General features: G+C 34.5%; 1 protein-coding gene across 5 annotated transcripts; it reads right to left on the reverse strand.

Moving 5' to 3' along the window:
- Nucleotides 1-681: 681 nt before the first annotated feature.
- LOC131163991 (uncharacterized) lies at nucleotides 682-9,639 on the reverse strand. Of its 5 annotated transcripts, none has more exons than XM_058120871.1 (11): nucleotides 9,050-9,639; nucleotides 8,623-8,850; nucleotides 8,359-8,486; nucleotides 7,767-7,875; nucleotides 7,600-7,639; nucleotides 7,267-7,356; nucleotides 7,068-7,167; nucleotides 6,789-6,928; nucleotides 4,030-4,132; nucleotides 2,700-3,526; nucleotides 682-1,183 (listed from the first exon to the last, which is right to left on the reverse strand). In XM_058120871.1, the coding sequence occupies exons 2-11, from the start codon at nucleotides 8,759-8,761 to the stop codon at nucleotides 883-885; spliced, it is 1,977 nt and encodes a 658-aa protein (XP_057976854.1). In that variant the 5' UTR covers nucleotides 8,762-8,850; nucleotides 9,050-9,639; the 3' UTR covers nucleotides 682-882. The 5 variants fall into 5 exon arrangements, with proteins under 5 accessions (XP_057976854.1, XP_057976845.1, XP_057976863.1 ...); XM_058120862.1 differs by having other exon boundaries at nucleotides 9,255-9,616; XM_058120880.1 differs by having other exon boundaries at nucleotides 9,383-9,597.
- Between the last annotated feature and the right edge of the window lie 9,457 nt (nucleotides 9,640-19,096).

The following is a 19,096-nucleotide window of genomic DNA, read 5'->3' on the forward strand; positions in this document are numbered from 1 at the left end:
TGTAGTATCTAAACAAGTTTGTTGGTTCTCATGTCACGCCCCCCTCCACCCCGTTAAAAAATGTCACAAATAGCTTTGTGTAATAGTCTTTGACCTAACTCCAATGAGATATTATATGCCTTGACCCATAACCTCACAAATTTGTCCTAAAAAAGACACCTTGTATAGTAGGAGTCCAAACCATCCTTATAAGCCCAAAATCTCCCTAATACACTCATGTGGAACTGTGACAAGCTCTCCCCTATGATCTCGGGTGTCCTCGTCAAAGTGATTTACACCTCTATCTAGGATCAACCCACATGAGTACCCTCAAGGTGATTCTAATACCAAATCTAACGATCTTAGATCTAATCCGGTGAAGTATTGTCCGTTTTGACTCACTGGCCTCATGAGTTTGTCTTATAAAAAATGTCTCACATAATTGAAGCCCAAATCTCCCTACTCCACATCCAATGTGAGACTGACACTTTACATAAATCCATTTGCCATTTGACTTAATCAAATAATTTTGCATTCAAAAACACAATCAAATGTAGTATCTAAACAAGTTTGTTATTTCATGCCCATAAATCCATTTGGCATTTGATTTAATAAAAAAAAATTGCATTTAACAACACAATCAAATGTAGTATCTAAACAAGTTTGTTACCTCTCATATGGTGCCCATAAATCCATTCGGCATTTGACAGCAAAAAAAACAAAAATTGCATTTAAAAACACAATCAAATGTAGTATCTAAACAAGTTTGTTACTTCTCATATCCTGCACCACCCTCCCTTCCCTAATACATGTAAATTTTGGCTAAATACGTTAAGGGGTTCCCATTCCAAGTACAGGCAACAAAACTAGTGTTTTTCTCTCAGCAGCCTTGGCATCATTTTCTCAAGCCACAACCTGGCTGGAACTGAAGGGCAAGCAACAGATCAATCCTGTTTTCTGCTGCTTCAGCTTCTTCTTCTTCGCATTCAGAATATTTTCTTGGATGCCATTTGCCTCGGCGCTGAGTTGTTTATTATGCTCCTTATTTTTATCCACGATTGGCTCCTCTGTTTTATCACCTCTATAAGAAGAACACACAGCAACCTGGTGAGTCTCAAATGGAACTGAGAGATTCTGCTCAGGTGATGCTGGTGCTATCCTGTTGTGGTTTCCTTCTCTTGCATAAGAATTTGAACCCAAATGCCTGTGAAGTAGGATTAAATCATTAAACCCATTGGAAATAAATAAGAATGACTCTACTTAAGTAAAAGATGGGCCACGCTAGGCTGCCCTAGCCCGTCATAGCATCTCCTGTTTTCCAGATAAAAAGTGAAACAAGAAAGGGGGAAAAAAAAATACACACAAAGCCTGACTAATTGGATTGAAACAAGAAAACTAAAAAAGAATTGGGACCTGTTCTTTATTTTTCTCCTTCAAATTCTTCTCATCCTTTTTCTCTTGTACAATGGTTCAAGTTACATTTTTTCTGGATTTTTGAGAAATAGGCAAGGACGAGAAGAGGAGGAAAGTAAATGTGAAAATTATTTAAAATATTCCCCAGGCATGCTAGTATATTTTGCTACTTCTATATTGATTTTCTCTCTGAATATTTATTCAAAATTTTTCTAAACAACTATCCATGATTAAAAAGTTTGAAAAAATATACCGTATCTGATTGTATATAGCCATTATAATAATGATAGTAGCATCTTAATTCGTTGGATATCGTGAATCTTGCTATTGATATAGTTTGAATAAAATAATTTCTGATTATCATTCCAATGACCCGGGGGGGGGGGGGGGTTTCGAAAAAGCAGTCAACCATACATTTCCACAGAGACAATAAAAGAGTCATGTAATGCTTTAAAACATGAAAATTGTCAATGAAAGCTAAATTATTATTGCTCATCAGTATTTAGGCCAGCTACTATGAGGCTGCTGAAATTGGTAAAATTAGAAAAGGCTAAGTTTCTATGGACGGTATATTAACTACAAAACTCCAGTGATGTAATAAGAAAAAAAAGTTACATTTCTTTAGGTAAAAGGAGACTGAACTAATGAAAAAACAATACGCCAGACAATGTTTGATTGATTACATTATGTCATTATTCAATGAGAAGAAGTAAATTTTCTTTCTCCAGGTGTTCATTAGAGCATGTGTGAGACATCCAAGACTATACCACATATTACATTCCAAGTACGTGATATAGATAAAAATGAGGAAGCAAAATTTGAGAGAGAATGTTTTTGAAGACCAATAAAGTGAAATTTGAAGGAGTAAGAAATGAAAAAAAAAAGGGCAGATAAGAAGGTTTTCTTTTTCTTGGTGTACATTAGAGCATGAATGACATCCAAGACTACTCATAATTCATTAACAATATGTGATGCAAAGGGAAAAAATGAGGAAACAAAATTTGAAGAAAAATGTTTGTTAAGACCAATAAACTGAAATTTCAAGAAGGAGATCAAGATAGAGGGAGTATAAAAGAAAATAAGCCAAAAAAGGCAGATAGGAATGATACTTCAATCCCCAAACCATTTACCTTTTTAAGACCAATAAAATGAAAATTTCAAGGAATGATGAAATATTAATACAGAGGAAAGATGAAACGTAAGCAAAAATGACAGAAAGGAATGATACTTCAAACACCAAATCACTACAAAAATAAACTAAATAGTAACTACAATGACATAAAACTTTCAAAATTTTACTTAATTACCTCAATTCGTAAATGCCACAGCTGTTCCTGGAATCATGTGCAGTCTTCTCCACAAGTTCATTATTTGATACTTCAATGCAAGGTCCACCATTTGAACAACTGGTATCTTTAGAGGAAACTAACTCCTTTTCTGCATTCCTTCCTATAGTAGAAAGCTTTTCATTAGTAATGCCATATGGAAATCTGGATTGGGCATTAAATCCAACATTCTGAACCAAAGAAATAATTTTGTCCAGCGTTTCCAGTGCATTTTCAACTGCAGGACTAATGGAAACCTTGTGGTTATGGTCAATTTGACAGGTATCTTCAATTTGACCTGTCATAGGTCGATTTATTTCCATGCTACTTTGCTCCAAGTGTCTGCTTTCTCCAATGACTTCCTCAATTTCACCATAAGATTTATGATCAATTGCTGGTACACACTCTGGAAAAGAGTGTTCAGATGTAGTGTAATTGCCAATAACCTTCTGATCTGTATCCTTAACATCATCCTCTGTGGTTTTGCTTTGATGCTTTGCATCATTGATCTCTTCTTCCTCAATCTCATCAAAATCTTTCCGATTGGCAGCTGGTGCACGCTCTGGCAAAGAGTCAGTTGCACAGTAATTGCCTAGAACCTTCTGATCTGTGTCCTTAGGATCAGCCTCTGCAGTTTTGATCAGATGTTCTCTAGGAAGAATGGGTGCATCATCATTCTTGATGTCTTCTGGTTCCACCATCCTCTCCAGTGTACCATTGAAATAAAGAGCTTTACGTATTCGAGCATACAGTGGGTCACCCAAAGCCTTGTTGAAATCTTCATCACCTTTGGACACAGATGCAACTGCCTTTAAGAGCGTTAAGGATTGAAAATGTAAGAGAAGATGGGAAAACTGGACCCACATATAATAGAATGCAGAAGTGAACAATATGCACTTTCCATTATTTTGGAGCATCCACTCTGTGAGCCCTGCCTTTAGTTCAATCTCATTTTGCTTTTCATTTTTTTGATTTTTGTTTTGATTGCTCCGGCTTTGTTGCTGTTGCATCTTTTTTTCTTGTTTTGTAAAAGGTTGCTGCACTTTTCTTTTGTTTTTTTCTTCTTTTTTTTTTGGTTTTTTTTTTTTTTTGTTTTTTTTTCCCAAAGTGAGGGGGGAGGCTTGGTTGGTGGGCTACACTTGCCCAAAAACATTCATTCCAGGACTTGGATAGATTCAAAAATACCCTCAGCTCCACTCAATACCTTCTTTAAGGACAGAATATGTTGGTCCCATAAATAGCATGCTAGTGGATACCAAAACAACTCCTCAAATGGTTGGTTCATAAAAAGTGCTAGGGTAGAAAATACAACCTTTTGATATAGCCTAAAGCCGTTCCCTATGAGCTGCCTTGAGATAAAGTTGATAAGTGATGGAGGAACAAAGTCCAATTTCACATCCATATTAGCTATTGTCCTGCAAAATTCAACATATTTTTAGAGCTTTATAAAAGAGTTACTAGGATGAACTAGTCAAATAATTCCTTTTCACTCCTGGTAGATTAATGCAATGAGGGCACCTCTTTTTTCACTAAAGTCATGAAAGAGATTTGGGGATCTGACCCAACTCCCTATATCACTCCGAATGAAGTGGCATGTTACTGTAACACAAGGCTAGTTTAACTACTTACACTGCAATCTGGAATGGATTTTTATTGTTACACGAGAGAAGCTAAGAGCATGCTTTCAGCTAGATATGATACAAAAATTTTTATTTTCAAATAAACTATCACAGTACCGCTGAATTCCAATTATCTGGTAGATAGTATCTACTTTAGATGATTGTTCATGCAATTAAATATCAATATTGAAATTCCCATGCCTGATTTATATTTGATGTCACTATGGACAAGAGTGTCACACTCAAAATATAAATTGCTTCATTACTGGGTAATCTGATGAACATAGTTTGGATCCAAAAAAATGGGTTCACATAATGAAATAGAGGGGGAAGAGAATAAAAAATTGAATAAGGGTATAATAATTTATAGAAAAGTCACTCATGTAAAAGTTTGTATATCACATCCAACATGGAATGGAATAGGAATAAATATTCCCATGGCAAAGTTTGAGAATGATAATTTCTCTATATATTCTATGTTATGGATTAATAAAATTTTTTGTATGGTCCTTTGCTTTATGATGAAAAAACTTTTTCTTTTGTGAGCTACCACATCCCTATACAATGATCATTCTCTCCCTAAAAATAGATATTCTGCAAACCAAACTTAACCTTACAGATTTGAGTCCAATAAAGATCTACACTACACTTGGGCCGTCACCGTTTTAGATTTCAGCAATCATCCATAAAGTCAAATTACATTTTTCAAAGATCATATATCCAATCTGCCAGAAAGTAATTAGGCTGAATGGGCATCAATGCCCGGAATGTTGTACCAACAAATATGGTATAACAATGGAACATATTCTAACAGAAATAACAGAATGACAAATGTTGGGGCCAACTTTAGGTTGCAAGAAGATAAGTTGTTTTCAATATAAATATAAATCAAAGAAAAAGCACAAAAAATTGCAAAAGCCTTCAACTATGCCTGCATTTGCACTAGCACATCTGCAAACAAAAAAAGGCCCAAAATGGCTAAAGCCACTAAACTTTCAGAACCCTAAACCATATTTATATCACTGTGTGAATAATTAAACGGACTAGCTTTCTCAATTTGTCCATTTTGATTTCAAGTACACCCCTTCATTACAGCCTAAAGTATAGCATTGTTATGGCCTTCATACATAATATAATACTTTCTATTACTTGCCCATGTTAGTTCCCTCATCTAGGCCACTCAAAACAGGTCCAACTGGAAGCAGCTAAAGCACCATCTCCTTCACTATATTAGCTGTTTGTGTTTGCAGCTTTGCCTTATATTTCCTAAACAACTAGATAAGAGCCCAAACTGTCTTTAGCACCTACACTATTCGTAAATATTTTTTGTTTTGAATACGTTCTTGGCAACATTGGGCCTGTTCCTCTTTTGTTCTCACTCTCTTCAAGCCAGTGTATAGACTTGTTCCATTTGAGATGTGCAATCCAAGAAAAGAAGTTTAGCTTCAATGTGCAAAAATGTAAAAGAGGATTTTACACTTTAAATTTTGGTGATTCATGATTTATAGCTATAACTGGCTTATTTTATCCATCTAAAAATTAAAAAAATTTCCGTTTTTTTTTTTAAATGAGAATTTGCACAAATATTGGGAGTCAGCATTTATGATGTACATCTTGTATTTAATGCATTACTGTTCATCAAAGTGAAACTATTGATAATTTTTTTGTTAGGGAAAAGAGAAAAATTTTTTAACCCTAATTTTAAAGTGGAACTTTTTTCATTCCTCTGAAATTACTGCTGAATCATGTAGTATTGCTGTGTTTGTGTTGTTTGCTTTATTAATTTGTTTCTTTAATTTGTGGTTCAAAGCAAGTGGTATGTCTTCACAAACCTTTTAAAGGAATAATAATCCTTTAGCAAATGAATCAAAATTTTGAATAGTAATTAAGTCTACATGTCTTTGCTAACAGGATCAGCAGAGTAATCTGAATTTCAAATTAAGGTAGATTTCCTCTCAACAGAGTGAGAACCTTAATCCTGCTCAAGATGATGCTTCAATTATTGTAGCTATATATGATGAGGCTGAATGAGACTTGTGAGCTTCATATGATCACATCCAAGTTACTAATACGATCCAATTCAATGGCAACGGTGAGCAAGTCTATGCTTTGGCTTTTCTTTTTTTTTGGGGGGGGGGGGGGGAAGGGAGGTAGAAAATTCAGCCATACATACATATGCATATACATATATATACACATATACATACATATATATACACATATACATACATATATACACACATAAACATATATATATATATACATATATATATGGATAAAAATTCAAGATTAATTATTTATGTTTTATTCATGAGAGATGGATTATATCAAACATAAATTAAGTACAGATTAATGCAGTTGACAACTGTCTCTGATCCTGCTACCTCAGGAAATTTAATCACCTAAAATTCACATGACTTCGAAAGACATAATACAGGCTACAACAACTCACCGGAAGTAGCTTCTTTCTGGGGTCACCTTCTGCAAAGCAAAACCTCCAACCATGCCAATCCTAACCATGTCTTTTCCTTCGAGTGTCCCATCATTGGTGAAGCCATTGAAACTAACATCAGTGCTATCTGATTCAGAGATCTGAAATCAAACCTACTGTTAGATTATTTGTGATGAGGATTTCATCTTAAAAAACAAATCTCAGAGAAAAATAAGGAGCTAACAATTATAATTGAGATAAGAGCGTTGTCAATTGTCAAATAAAGTAATAAATGATTACCGAATTTATAAGCACAATGGTCAGATCATCTTGGAAATATTCAAACTCAAAATAGTGCAAAAAAGCTTCCCTATCTGACAATGGCCATGAAAGCTTTGTCCTTTCTTCCAAATAGTTAGATAAAAGTCAGCATTGTCAAATGAAAGACAGAAGTTTGACAAAAAAAAAAAAAGTATTTGAGCAGAAAATGGAGATAAACCTCACTAAAGATATCTGTTCACCAAATTGGATCTTTTGCAAACATTTGCTAGAGATAATTTTGAATGTTGGAATCCTAAACTGAGGCCACCTGGGGGAAAAAAATGAAAGAGATTTATTACAATCATAAAAAACACTCCACATTTCATAGTAACTCTCTCTTCCCCTCTGCTGGGTTGAAAGAAATAGATTTCAAGTGATTTATGCTGCAAATAAACATTTTCATTCAAAATAAAGGAAGTATTTTTAAATGCCATCAACTTATCATGATATATCTGAGCACATATATATTACATCAAAAACTAAACATGGAAATGGTGGGAACTTATTTCACCATTTCTTGTAGAGCGCAGACTCCCATGAGACACATAAACCTGCAATCCGAGTATGAAACAGATGTTAAAGGACAGCCATAAACAATTTCCAGAGATTTTAAGCGGTGTCTCACTCCACAGTGACTAATGCGGCTAAAAATTCTACTAGTGTCTGAATTTAACTTACAGACATCTAATGGTGCATCCATGTAGCCTTCAACAAGTAGCGTATGAAAAGGAGTGCCTTGGGGTCCTTCTCGATACATAACACGGCAGTCTTCAGTATCCTGTTTCAACTGTCAAAAGAGGTAGGATAGCTTTAACGATTTTAGCATTCTGATCCCTTTTGGTATCAAACAATCATAAATTGTTTTTTTTTTCTTTCTTTCTTTTACATTGCCTAGAAAACCATACATTGAATTAACAACAGTTTATCATAACCATAAGCAACATTTGAGGGGAAAAAAGAAGAAAACAAATTTACATTAGTTATTAAATTTCAATGAGATATAGGAAGTCTTGAACCTAAGAAACTGCCGAAATTCAATTCGAAGTCAAATATCCGAATTTCTAATTTATGCTCAACTTTCAAACCTTATAGCCAAAAGCAATGAAGATCAGGCACCGGAACTAAAACCAAGTCATAAGTTGGTCCACTCATCAGCACAATTAACTCTCCCATTTTTTATGAGAAAATTTAGTTTGATGGAAGAAGCAAGAGATAGTTCACTACAAGGGGAAGAATAGCAAGAGAAATACTCTTCAATTAGACAACATACTTTCCATTCACTCTGTTTTTTGCCATGGATTTTAGATGGCTCTTTTTCATTTACAGAAGCACTCCGTAACATGTCAAGAAAATTCGATACTTCCTTGGTTCTTTTTTCTAATAAATTGTCAGTATATCCTGCACAATGCAAATACCTAGTATAAGAATTTGTTTCACACAAATAACTTTCACATGGTAATGAGCATTAGTATCTGGAAAAACTCAATACACTACGGGTGTTTGGTATCAACAGAAAACTTGAAGAATAAGCCACCTTGAGTTTCATATTGTGAAAAGTGTAGGAGCTGATTCTTGACAAGGGCTGCAAGCGTCTCGTCATCAACAAGATCATGAGATGCCAGTGTCTGGTCCAGCCTCTCCCGATACAGAGAGATGTTTTGTTTTATCACCATATTTGCATATCCAAGCAAACCAGAACAAGCCCTCGCTCATAAACTTACACAGGAATTATATGCTGATTGTTATGAATCAACTATTGTTCCTGAAGATGAACCAATCAAATAGCCAGTTAAACTATTTGGCTTATTCAACGCAAACAAAAAAGGGAATGATAAGGGCATTGAAATCATCTCCATCATCATTAAAAGCATATTTTAAGTAAGTCATGCTCAACAATAGATGCAGGAATCACAGCGGTAGTTATTGAAACATTTAATACACAAAAGCTATTGAATAAATACCTGCTGAAATCTCCCCTAAGATTAACAATAACAGCTTCAAAGTTGACCAATTAACAAACAGAATGCAAAGATGGAATCATCCCAATGGGTACCCCATTTGATTTTAGCATATAAAACCAATCAACACTCAAAAATTATCCTAACCCAGATTGAGAGTTCACATAATTCAAAGAAATAAAAAGCAGTGACGCAAAGATTTTAATACCCAGATTCAGATAAAAAAAAAAAGGGAGCATATATCATGATTCAAATCACATGGGGCTCTCTCTCGATCAACCAAGTACGTATCTGAGATGGCTGGACAAAACCCAAAACTGAAATAGTGAATCGCACCACTACCCAGATGCGGATCTCACAGCAATCAGAGGAAAAGAATGAGATTCACCGCCATGGGAGAGCCTAGACGGATTTAGAACATGGGCGCCGTCTTGGGCATAACGAATTTTCAGAAGCGAGGGCCAGTAAGCCGACAAAGCTTGGCTTTTCTCGGAAATTCATAAAAGGAGAAAGAAATAAAAGAAGGAAAGAAATGGGTAAGAAAAGAAGCGAAACTGAGAACCAAATCTTTCCGTACTATTACTACTTTAGATAGTATATATTTTTCAACCCGCGTTTATCTGTATACTCTCTTTGTCGACGATATTTGTCAAGCTCATATGCCACTGTTTCCATTTGTTTCTTAATTCAACTCAACTCAATTCTTCAAATTTAAGTTACTCAAATGTTTTAACAAGTCAGCGTTAACTCAACTCAATAATAGAACTTGAGTCAAGTTTAAAGCATTTTTAATTTTAATTCATAGTCAAGTTTTACTCGAGTTTTATGAACTTATAATTAAGTTAAATTTGAGTTTTACAGTTATGAAATTAATTGAATTCAAGTCGAGTTTTGAGTTTAACATTTTCGAGTCGAATCAAGTTCGAATGTTTTGTTGTGTTGATTCAACTTTACTTGAATACACTCCTATCACCGGTTCACACTCCTATTTCCGAACCGGTAAATCATGAATGAATGAAAATTGGGATAATTATAATATTTCTAGCAATAAAAATGTACATTTGTCTTGGAATTGTAAGTTCATCCTCTTCATTTTTTTTTAAAATAAAATATGCTTCTATCTTTTTTTCTATTCTCTTTTAAGAAAAGAAATCAATTAGTAAAATTAAATTCTTAGGCAGTAGATTGGGTGGTAAAATTGGTGATAAAAATATACATAAAAATGTCATCCACTAAGTATCTTCAATTAATTAATAAATCTCATTTATAGTATATTGTACAATTCATAAATGAAAAAAAAAAAAAAAAAAACTCTTCTTTCCCAAACTTAAAAAGAAAATGACGTAATAAATAATAACATCAAATTTATGTCTATTCTTCTAGAAACATTATACAGGTAAATAAATAAATAAAGAGGAAAAAACAGCCCGACGTAGTAAACACGAGAGAAATTTGAATTTATTTTTTCCCCTTTATAAAATCAAAAGAAAAAAATTAAAATAGAAGTAATTCAAATAAAAAAACTATGATGAAAAAAATTCTTTTGCAACTAATGGTTTATTTTTAAAAGTTGATAAGCTTGACATACAAGTGGGTGAACAATGTTGGTATATTCGACAAACGAATTAAATTCATTTTCATAATCTGCGTTTTCAAACAAAATCGATCTATAACCATAAACTACATAAATATAATTTTGAAAAATAAGTAGATATAAAAAGTCATATTATCGAGCATGATCATAAGCAGAAGTGATGTGGATTATTCAAGAATCAAAATTGACTTGTTTTACAAAAAGAAGATATCAATGAATTTCTAAGAAATGGTTTCACAGAATTTAGTCAATTGTCTTGGCCGTGGGATGTCATTGAGAAATAAGAATCCGAACCTAAAAACCATGTGGTGCCTAATTTTTTTTTTAAAAAAATATATTAATAGTAACATTGAAAAGATATCAAGAGGCAAAAAATTTGCTCACTTTGTATTTATTTCCTATACAAAAAAGAAAAAAGAAAAAGTGATGTGTTCAATTGACTAACAAAACCTAAAAGAAAATGTATTAATTTTCTTCCATATATTCTATGTATACTTTTCATTCATGTCTTAATGAGTCAAAATGTTAAATAATTAAAAACTTTCTATTACTAAAAGTTCAAAAGATAATAGAAATCCAACTCGATATAATTTAAGCAACGAGTAAAATAAATTATCAAAATAACTTATACGATTTGACTCAAGTAATTAATTTTAAAAATTAAATTAAATGACTCGGACTTTCCCTTGTATCTCAAGTAAATCTTTAAAAGAGACAATAAAGTTTTTTTTTTTTCACTTGACCAACACAGTAAATAATACGACGCCTTACAAGTATTATTAAGTTGGTAAGTTTAAAGCTTCTTTAATTATTTGTCATGATATGGGTTTTAGAAACTAGTAATTTTTAACTCACATTAAATATTAATATTTAAGTGGAAAGACTGTAAATTTTTTAGACGATATTAAATGTAGAAAATAAAATGAATAAATGCAGTAGACATTAATACACTTCTCCAATTAAAATCCGTTTGAAATTGGATGACCAAATTCATGGAAGAGACATGGTAGGTGGTGGTTAAGCATTTAGAGCCACATGCCCACACGTTCTCTTCAAAAATGTTTCCCTTCACATATGGCCTTTATTAGACCAACAACTTTCTTCTTAAGGAATAAAAAAATAAAAATGAAACTAACGTGAGAAGAAAAGGAGAGATAATTATTAATTTCCTCTCATCTCATCTCATTGAATAAAAGTAGAGACTTGGGGGGTGGGGGGATGTTGGTGGGAGGTGGACATGTGACCATCCATATATGATGACTTGGCCTTTTTTTTTCTTTTTTTATTATGCCAGTTTTCCTTGGTTAAGTGGGTGCCAACCCTTACCAAAACTAGTCCCACGCCTGCGCCAGCCAAACCCACAGTCATCATGCAGGAGGTAAATCTGAATATGTATCACAAGTAGCAGGAATCGAACTCAGAGTTATACCGACAAGTGGCTCTCCTCCAAGCCAAGCCTAAGACACCTCTTGCCTTACCATCAACGAAAAAACTGCTGGCTCCTCAAGGGCATCAACCGGATTCGAACCTAAGGTAATAGCCTGTGACATTTTGACTAAAGGTTTTAGATTATGTTGTTGGTCAAAGATTTTATTTGAAAAAAAAAAAAGAATAAGAAGAAGATGTATTTTTTATTATGTTTTCTCTCTAAATCGAATAATATTAAACATAAAAATTTAATGTAATATGATTACAAATTTTTTAAAAATTAAATACTAATTATGCATAAAAATAATTTTTATTAATTTATTGTATATACACACACACTTTTCTTCCGTTCATATTTTTCAAGTTTTAAATAGACACTTAAAGTCCATATATGACATGTGCCTTATAATATTAGGTGCTCATGTGCCAACATTAAAATGGTCCATAGATTGATGTAAGGACATTGCTCATCATTACCAAAACAACAAAGTGGAGAGGTTCAAGGAGGATTTTAACTAGTCAATGCAAAAGATGCAATATGGCCAACTCACCCTCATCCGAAAAATGGATAATACTATCTCCACTATTGGTCTTCTGATTTGAATTACGTGACTTATGTTCGAAAAGATATCAACAAACAATCACAACGGAATAATTCTTTTCCCTATATGCAAGCAAATATAGTGTATCTCTACTTTTATACGTGCTTGAAATAATAAGAAAAATAATCAATCACATCAAGCCATAAGAATACAATCAATTTTTTTTACGTGGAAAACTTCCTCAGTGTGAGGAAGAAAAACTACGAGACCTAATCTAATTGAAACCTCTACTATCAATCAAATAATGAGTACACCAAGTCTTCTCTAATCTCAATTAGAGGTTACAAATATATCTAGATATCAACAATCTTGACAAATACAAAGAGAATTGGAGAGAATATACCAAATTCTCGATTACTGTCTATGGGTAAAAATCTCAACTCCCGAGCACCAAATCCGATCTCCACCATTGAGATTGTAACTCCTTGAGTCATAAACCTCTCTTCCAAATTTCAGCTCGATCGGACTACAAACAAAGTGGGATCAGAGTCTTGATGAAATATGGGCAGCATGAGAAAAATCACGTTTTTCTCTCTTTCTTTGAGAAGTGACGGCTCCTCCTTTCTCCCCTCTCTTTTTATAACTTCCTTTAAGCTTTCAAACTACAAGGGCTGGGCTTGGGCTTTTAGTAAAGTCCACTTGGGCTTTCCTCCACATGGAAGGAAATAACCCAACAAATCTCCCCTTCCAACTATGTGGAGGGAATCATCATCTAGACGATCAAACAACAAACTTCAAGCTTGTCCCTTGGTAGTGTCTTTGTTAACATATCAGAACCATTATCATCAGTGTGAACCTTCTCAAGTTCCAATAACTTATTGTTCAATGCATCTCTAATCCAATGGTGTCTTACATCAATGTGCTTCGATCTTGCATGGAAACTAGAATTCTTAGTAAGATGAAATAGCACTCTGGCTATCACAAAACAACACATACCTCTACTGCTCGAAACCAAGTTCTCTCAAGAACTTCTTTACCCATAACAACTCTTTAGTCGCTTCCATTGCTGCAATAAACTCTGCCTCTATCATAGAAAGAACAATGCACTTCTAAAGTCTTGATTGCCAAGCTATAGCCCCACCTGCAAAAGTTATCAAATAAACCAAAGTAGACTTACGAGTATCCACATTCCCAGCCATATCTGCATCTGTGTAGCCAACTAACAATGGTTGTTCGTTTCCTAAACCAAGTCTCAAACTAGAAGTTCCTCGAAGATACTTCATGATCCACTTCACTGCATTCGAGTGCTCTCTTCCCGGATTTGATAAGAATTGACTAACTACACCAACTACATAGGCTATATCTGGTCTTGTGCAAACCATTGCATACATTAAACTTCCTATTGCTGAGGCTTTTTAAGGAACTCTTTCCATGTCTTCATTTTCCTTATCTGCAGAAGGACATTCCTTTCTACTTAGTCTGAAGTAGGTAGTAAGAGGTGAGCTAACCACTTTAGCTTTGTCCATATTGAACCTTTGAAGCACTTTCTCAATGTACTCCTCCTATGACAAATATAACTTCTTGGCACTCCTGTCACGAGTGATTTTTATGCCAAGAATTTTCTTTGCTAGCCCCAAATCCTTCATAGCAAATGACTTACTCAATTGCTTCTTCAACTGGTCATTCCTTGAAACATTCCTGCCAACAAGCAACATGTCATCCACATAAAGCAGTAAGAAAATAAAATCATCATCAGAGAATTTCTAAACAAATACAGAGTGATTTGAAGTTGTTTTCTTGTAGCCTTGCTCCCCTATAACAAACTCAAACTTCTTATACCATTGTCTCGGTGCTTGTTTCAAACCATATAGGCTTTTCTTCAGCTTGCACACATAATCCTCTTTCCCTTTCACTCTGAAACCCTCTGGCTGCTTTGTATAAATCTCTTCCTCTAAATCACCATGAAGGAAGGCACTTTTCACATTTATCTACTTAACTTCCAAGTCAAGACTAGCTGCAAAGCCGAATATTGTATGGATCGATGACATCTTTACAATTGGAGAGAAGATCTCATCAAAGTCAATACCTTTTTTATGATCGAACCCTTTTACACCCAATCTAACTTTGTATCATGGCCGTGAAGAGAACTCATTTGGCTTCTTCTTGTAAATCCACTTGTTCTCCAAAGCTTTTTTTCCTTTAGGCAGCTTCACTAACTCAAAGGTGTGGTTATCATGCAATGACTGCATCTCATCTTGCATAGCCTCAACCCATTCTGTCTTATGTACATCTTCCATGGTTTCTGCAAAACACCGGGGCTCTCCCCCATCAGTCAATAACACATACTATCCTGCTGAATACCAAGTGGAAGGATGTCGGTCTCTGGATGACCTCTTGGATGGAATCTCTAGTGGAATCTCCGGCACTGTTAACTGCTCATCAGTCTCAACATCTCCCTGAACCTGCAAGGGAACATCCACATCACCTCTACCCTGGTGGTCATCCTGAACATCATCCTCAATCTAAGATAGAAAATTCTTCATAGGAATTGGATCCACACTAGTCAAATTGTCACCCTGCTGAGACATAGATTTCTCTACCTTCTCAATATCCTGAATTGTCTGATCTTCAACAAACACGACATCTCTGCTTCTCACAATTTTCTTCTCAACTGGATTATAAATCTTGTATCCAAATTCATCTTGACCATAGCCAAGGAATATACACTGTCACATTTTCTCATCGAGTTTGGATCTTTCATCTTTTGGAATATACATAAATGCTTTGCACCCAAAAACACACAGGTGATTATAGGAAACATCTTTACTTGTCCAAACTCGGTCTAGCACATCAAACTATAGAGGAACACAAGCTGGATTCAACACATGAACAACAGTGCTTAATGCCTCCCCCCAAAAGGATTTTGGCAACCGGGCTTGTGAAAGCAAACATCTCACTTTCTCAATTCTTGTTCTATTCGTCTTTTTTGCTATACCATTCAATTAAGGAGTTTTCGGAGGAGTCTTTTGATGTCAAATACCCTATTGTCTGCAATACTCATCAAATGGACCAGAATGCTCTCCACCGTTAGTAGTTCAGATGCACCTCAGTTTCTTCCTAGTCTGTCTCTCAACTAGGGCTTGAAATTTCTTGAACTCAGCCAACACTTGGTCTTTTGACTTCAAGATATATACTCACAACTTCCTTGAATGATCATCTATGAAGGTTACAAAATATCTAGAGCCACCAAAGTGTTCTCGTCTTCATAGGGCCACACACATCTGAATGTACTAAATCCAGTATCTCTGACTTTCTTGAATGAGGGGAATTCTTGAAGGAAACTTTGCTCTGCTTCCCTGACAAAAAATGAGTACACCTTTTCAAAAGTGTACTTTTCAGTCCACATAGTAGACTTTTCTTCCCCAGTAGAGCTAATCCTTTCTCATTCATATGAGCCAGTCTCTTGTGCCACAACTCTACTGTATCAATATCCCCCATCACATTAACAATTTCATTGGAGATCTTTGCTTGCAGAATGTATAATGCAAAGTGCTTCATGCCTCGAGCCACAACCATACAATCCTTGGTGAGCTTCCACTGGCTATCACTGAAAGTGTTGCAATACCCTTCGTCATCAAGTTTACCTGCAAAAATAAAAAACAAACGAATGTCAGGAATATGCTTCACAACTCTAAGAACTAAACTCATGCCATTATTTGTCTTCAGATACACATCCCGAATTCCAATGACTTTAACCAAGTCACATTACCCATTTTTACTATTCCAAAGTCACTAGATCTATAGGATGTAAAGAGATCCTTCCGAGATTTAGCATGAATGGAGGCACCACTGTCAATCACCCAACTGGTCTCATGATATGCAACAGTTATCATCTCATCATCATAAACAATGAGAAATTCTATAGGAGTGGTAGTAGCAACTCTATCATCACCATCTTTGTCATTTCCATTCTTCGTTCCCTTCCCTTTCTCATTCTTGTTTTCTTTCTTCAATTGCCTGCAATATTTCTTGATGTGTCCCTTTTTCCTGCAATGATGACACTCAACATTTGCAAACTTGTTGGACTTGCTTCTGCTGTTATCTCTGTTCTTCGGACTTTTGCTCTTACTTCTCCCCCTCTTTTCTGTAACCAAGATCTCTAACTGTGAAGAGGATCCCTGTGTTTTTCTTCTCATCTCTTCATTTAGCAAACAATTCTTGGCTATATCAATTGTGATTACACCTTCTGGTGCGGAGTTAGACAATGAAGTTCTGAGTGTCTCCCACGAGTTCAGTAATGAACCAAGCAACCATAACTCTTGTATCTCATCATCAAACTTAATACCCATTCCATCCAGCTGATTAATAATTCCTTGGAATGTATTCAGGTGATCAGATAAAGGAGTTCCGTCCTGGTACCTCAAAGTCATCATTTGTTTAATTAGAAACAACTTATAATTTCCAGTCTTTTTAGCATATAACTGTTCAAGCTTACTCCATAGTGAACGTGCATATGTTTCTCCACTAATATGGTTCAAAACATTATTATCAACCCATTGCCTGATATACCCACACACCTGTTGATGTAATAAAGTCCATTCCACATCAGACTTTTTTTCTAGTTTTTCAGCACTAAACACTGGTAGGTAATAATCTTTCGCATAAAGAAGATCCTCCATTTTTCCTTTCCATATGTGATAATTTGAACCATTGAGATTAATCATTCTACTAGTATTTGCTTCCATAACTCAAACTGTCAACCTGACAATCTGTCAACCGGGTTTTGATACAACTTTGTTAGGAGAGATATCAACATACAACCATAATAGAATAATTCTTCTCCCTATATGCAAACAAATATAGTGTATCTCTACTTTTATACATGTTGAAAATAATAAGAAAAATAATCAATCACACGAAGCCACAAAAACACTATCAATTTTTTTTTTTTACGTGGAAAATTTTTTCAGTGTGAGGAAGAAAAACCACGAGACTTAATCCAGTTGAAACCTCAACTATCAATCAAATAATGGGTACGCTAAGTCTTCTCTAATTTCAATTAGAGGTTACAAATATATCTCATCAAGATATTAACAATCTTGACAAATATAAAGAGCATTGGAGAGAATATATCAAATTCACGGTTACTGTTCACGGGCAAAAATCCCAACTCCTGAGCTCCAAATACAATTTTCACTACTCAGATTGTAGCTCCTTGAGTCATGAGCCTCTTCTCCAAATTTCAGCTCGATCGGACACAGACGAAGCAAGATCGGAGTCTTGATGAAATCTGGGCAGCATGAGAAAAATCACGTTTTTTTCTCTTTCTTTTGAGAAGTGACGGCTCCTCCCTTCTCCCCTCTCTTTTTATAACTTTCGTTAGGTTTTTACACTAAAAGGGCTAGGTTTTAGGCTTTTAATAAAACCCACTTGGACTTTCCTCCACATGGAAGGAAATAACCTAACAACTTGTGCCGATTGAAATAGTCAATAATTTACCCTCTTCTTGTAGCCTTCTCTCTAGCTCTGGCTCCTCGCTTCACATAACTTTCCAGTGCATGCATTTCCACTCAAAATATGAGCTACATCCCCAATAATAAAAATAAAAAAATCAATTAATTTTTAAATAATTAAAAAAAAACTAAAACAGAATATAAAAACTTTTTTTCACAACTTAACATACCTTCTAACTCTTTTATTTCTTCCTATTCAAACATTCTGAGCTCTGCCTCTTTCACTCTACTCTATACCTCCTTTGTGCCGCCGCCGCCTCCTCTCCTCTTCTTTTGCTAGGACGCTCACCAACCACTGATTAGCCACTGCTAGCAGCATCTTTGATGCTGCGACCATCGCCTCACTGCTGCCTTAGATTTATCCCTCCCCTCATCTCTCAATCTCTCCATTGCTTGTGGAAAATGACTTTTTTTTTTTTAACACTTTTGATTGCAATAGTGCAGCAGTCTCTCACTATATTAGTGACTAATCTATAACCAACACTAATAATTCATTATTATTATTGATGAATTTTATAGACTACTAATTCATTATTAATGACAAATCTTAAAACTGCCTCCAATATTCTACCACCATCCCAAAATCTCTTCTGTACTAGAATCAGGTTACTACTAGACTATTAATTTATCCGATTAACAAGCTAATTAAATTTAATTAATAAAGAATGTTGATTATTTGATTAATTAGACACTCTTTAAAATTGCAATTGAAATTTTTATCTAAAAACTTTAATTAATTTACTAATAGAAATTATTTCAAATGTTAACTAAAATTGTTTAGTAATCAAATATTATTAATTAAAACCATTATTTCATTTATTAATAATAAATTTGTAAACTTTAATCGGAATAAGTAATAATGAATATCTTGTTATGTATTAAAGTATATTAATTATACGGTTGAAATATAATAATAATATCATTATAATAAATTCATACACCAATTGTAAAAAACACTACTCATTTTATAAGT

This window comes from Malania oleifera, chromosome 1 (assembly GCF_029873635.1).
Source record: "Malania oleifera isolate guangnan ecotype guangnan chromosome 1, ASM2987363v1, whole genome shotgun sequence".
Taxonomy (NCBI): domain Eukaryota; kingdom Viridiplantae; phylum Streptophyta; class Magnoliopsida; order Santalales; family Ximeniaceae; genus Malania; species Malania oleifera.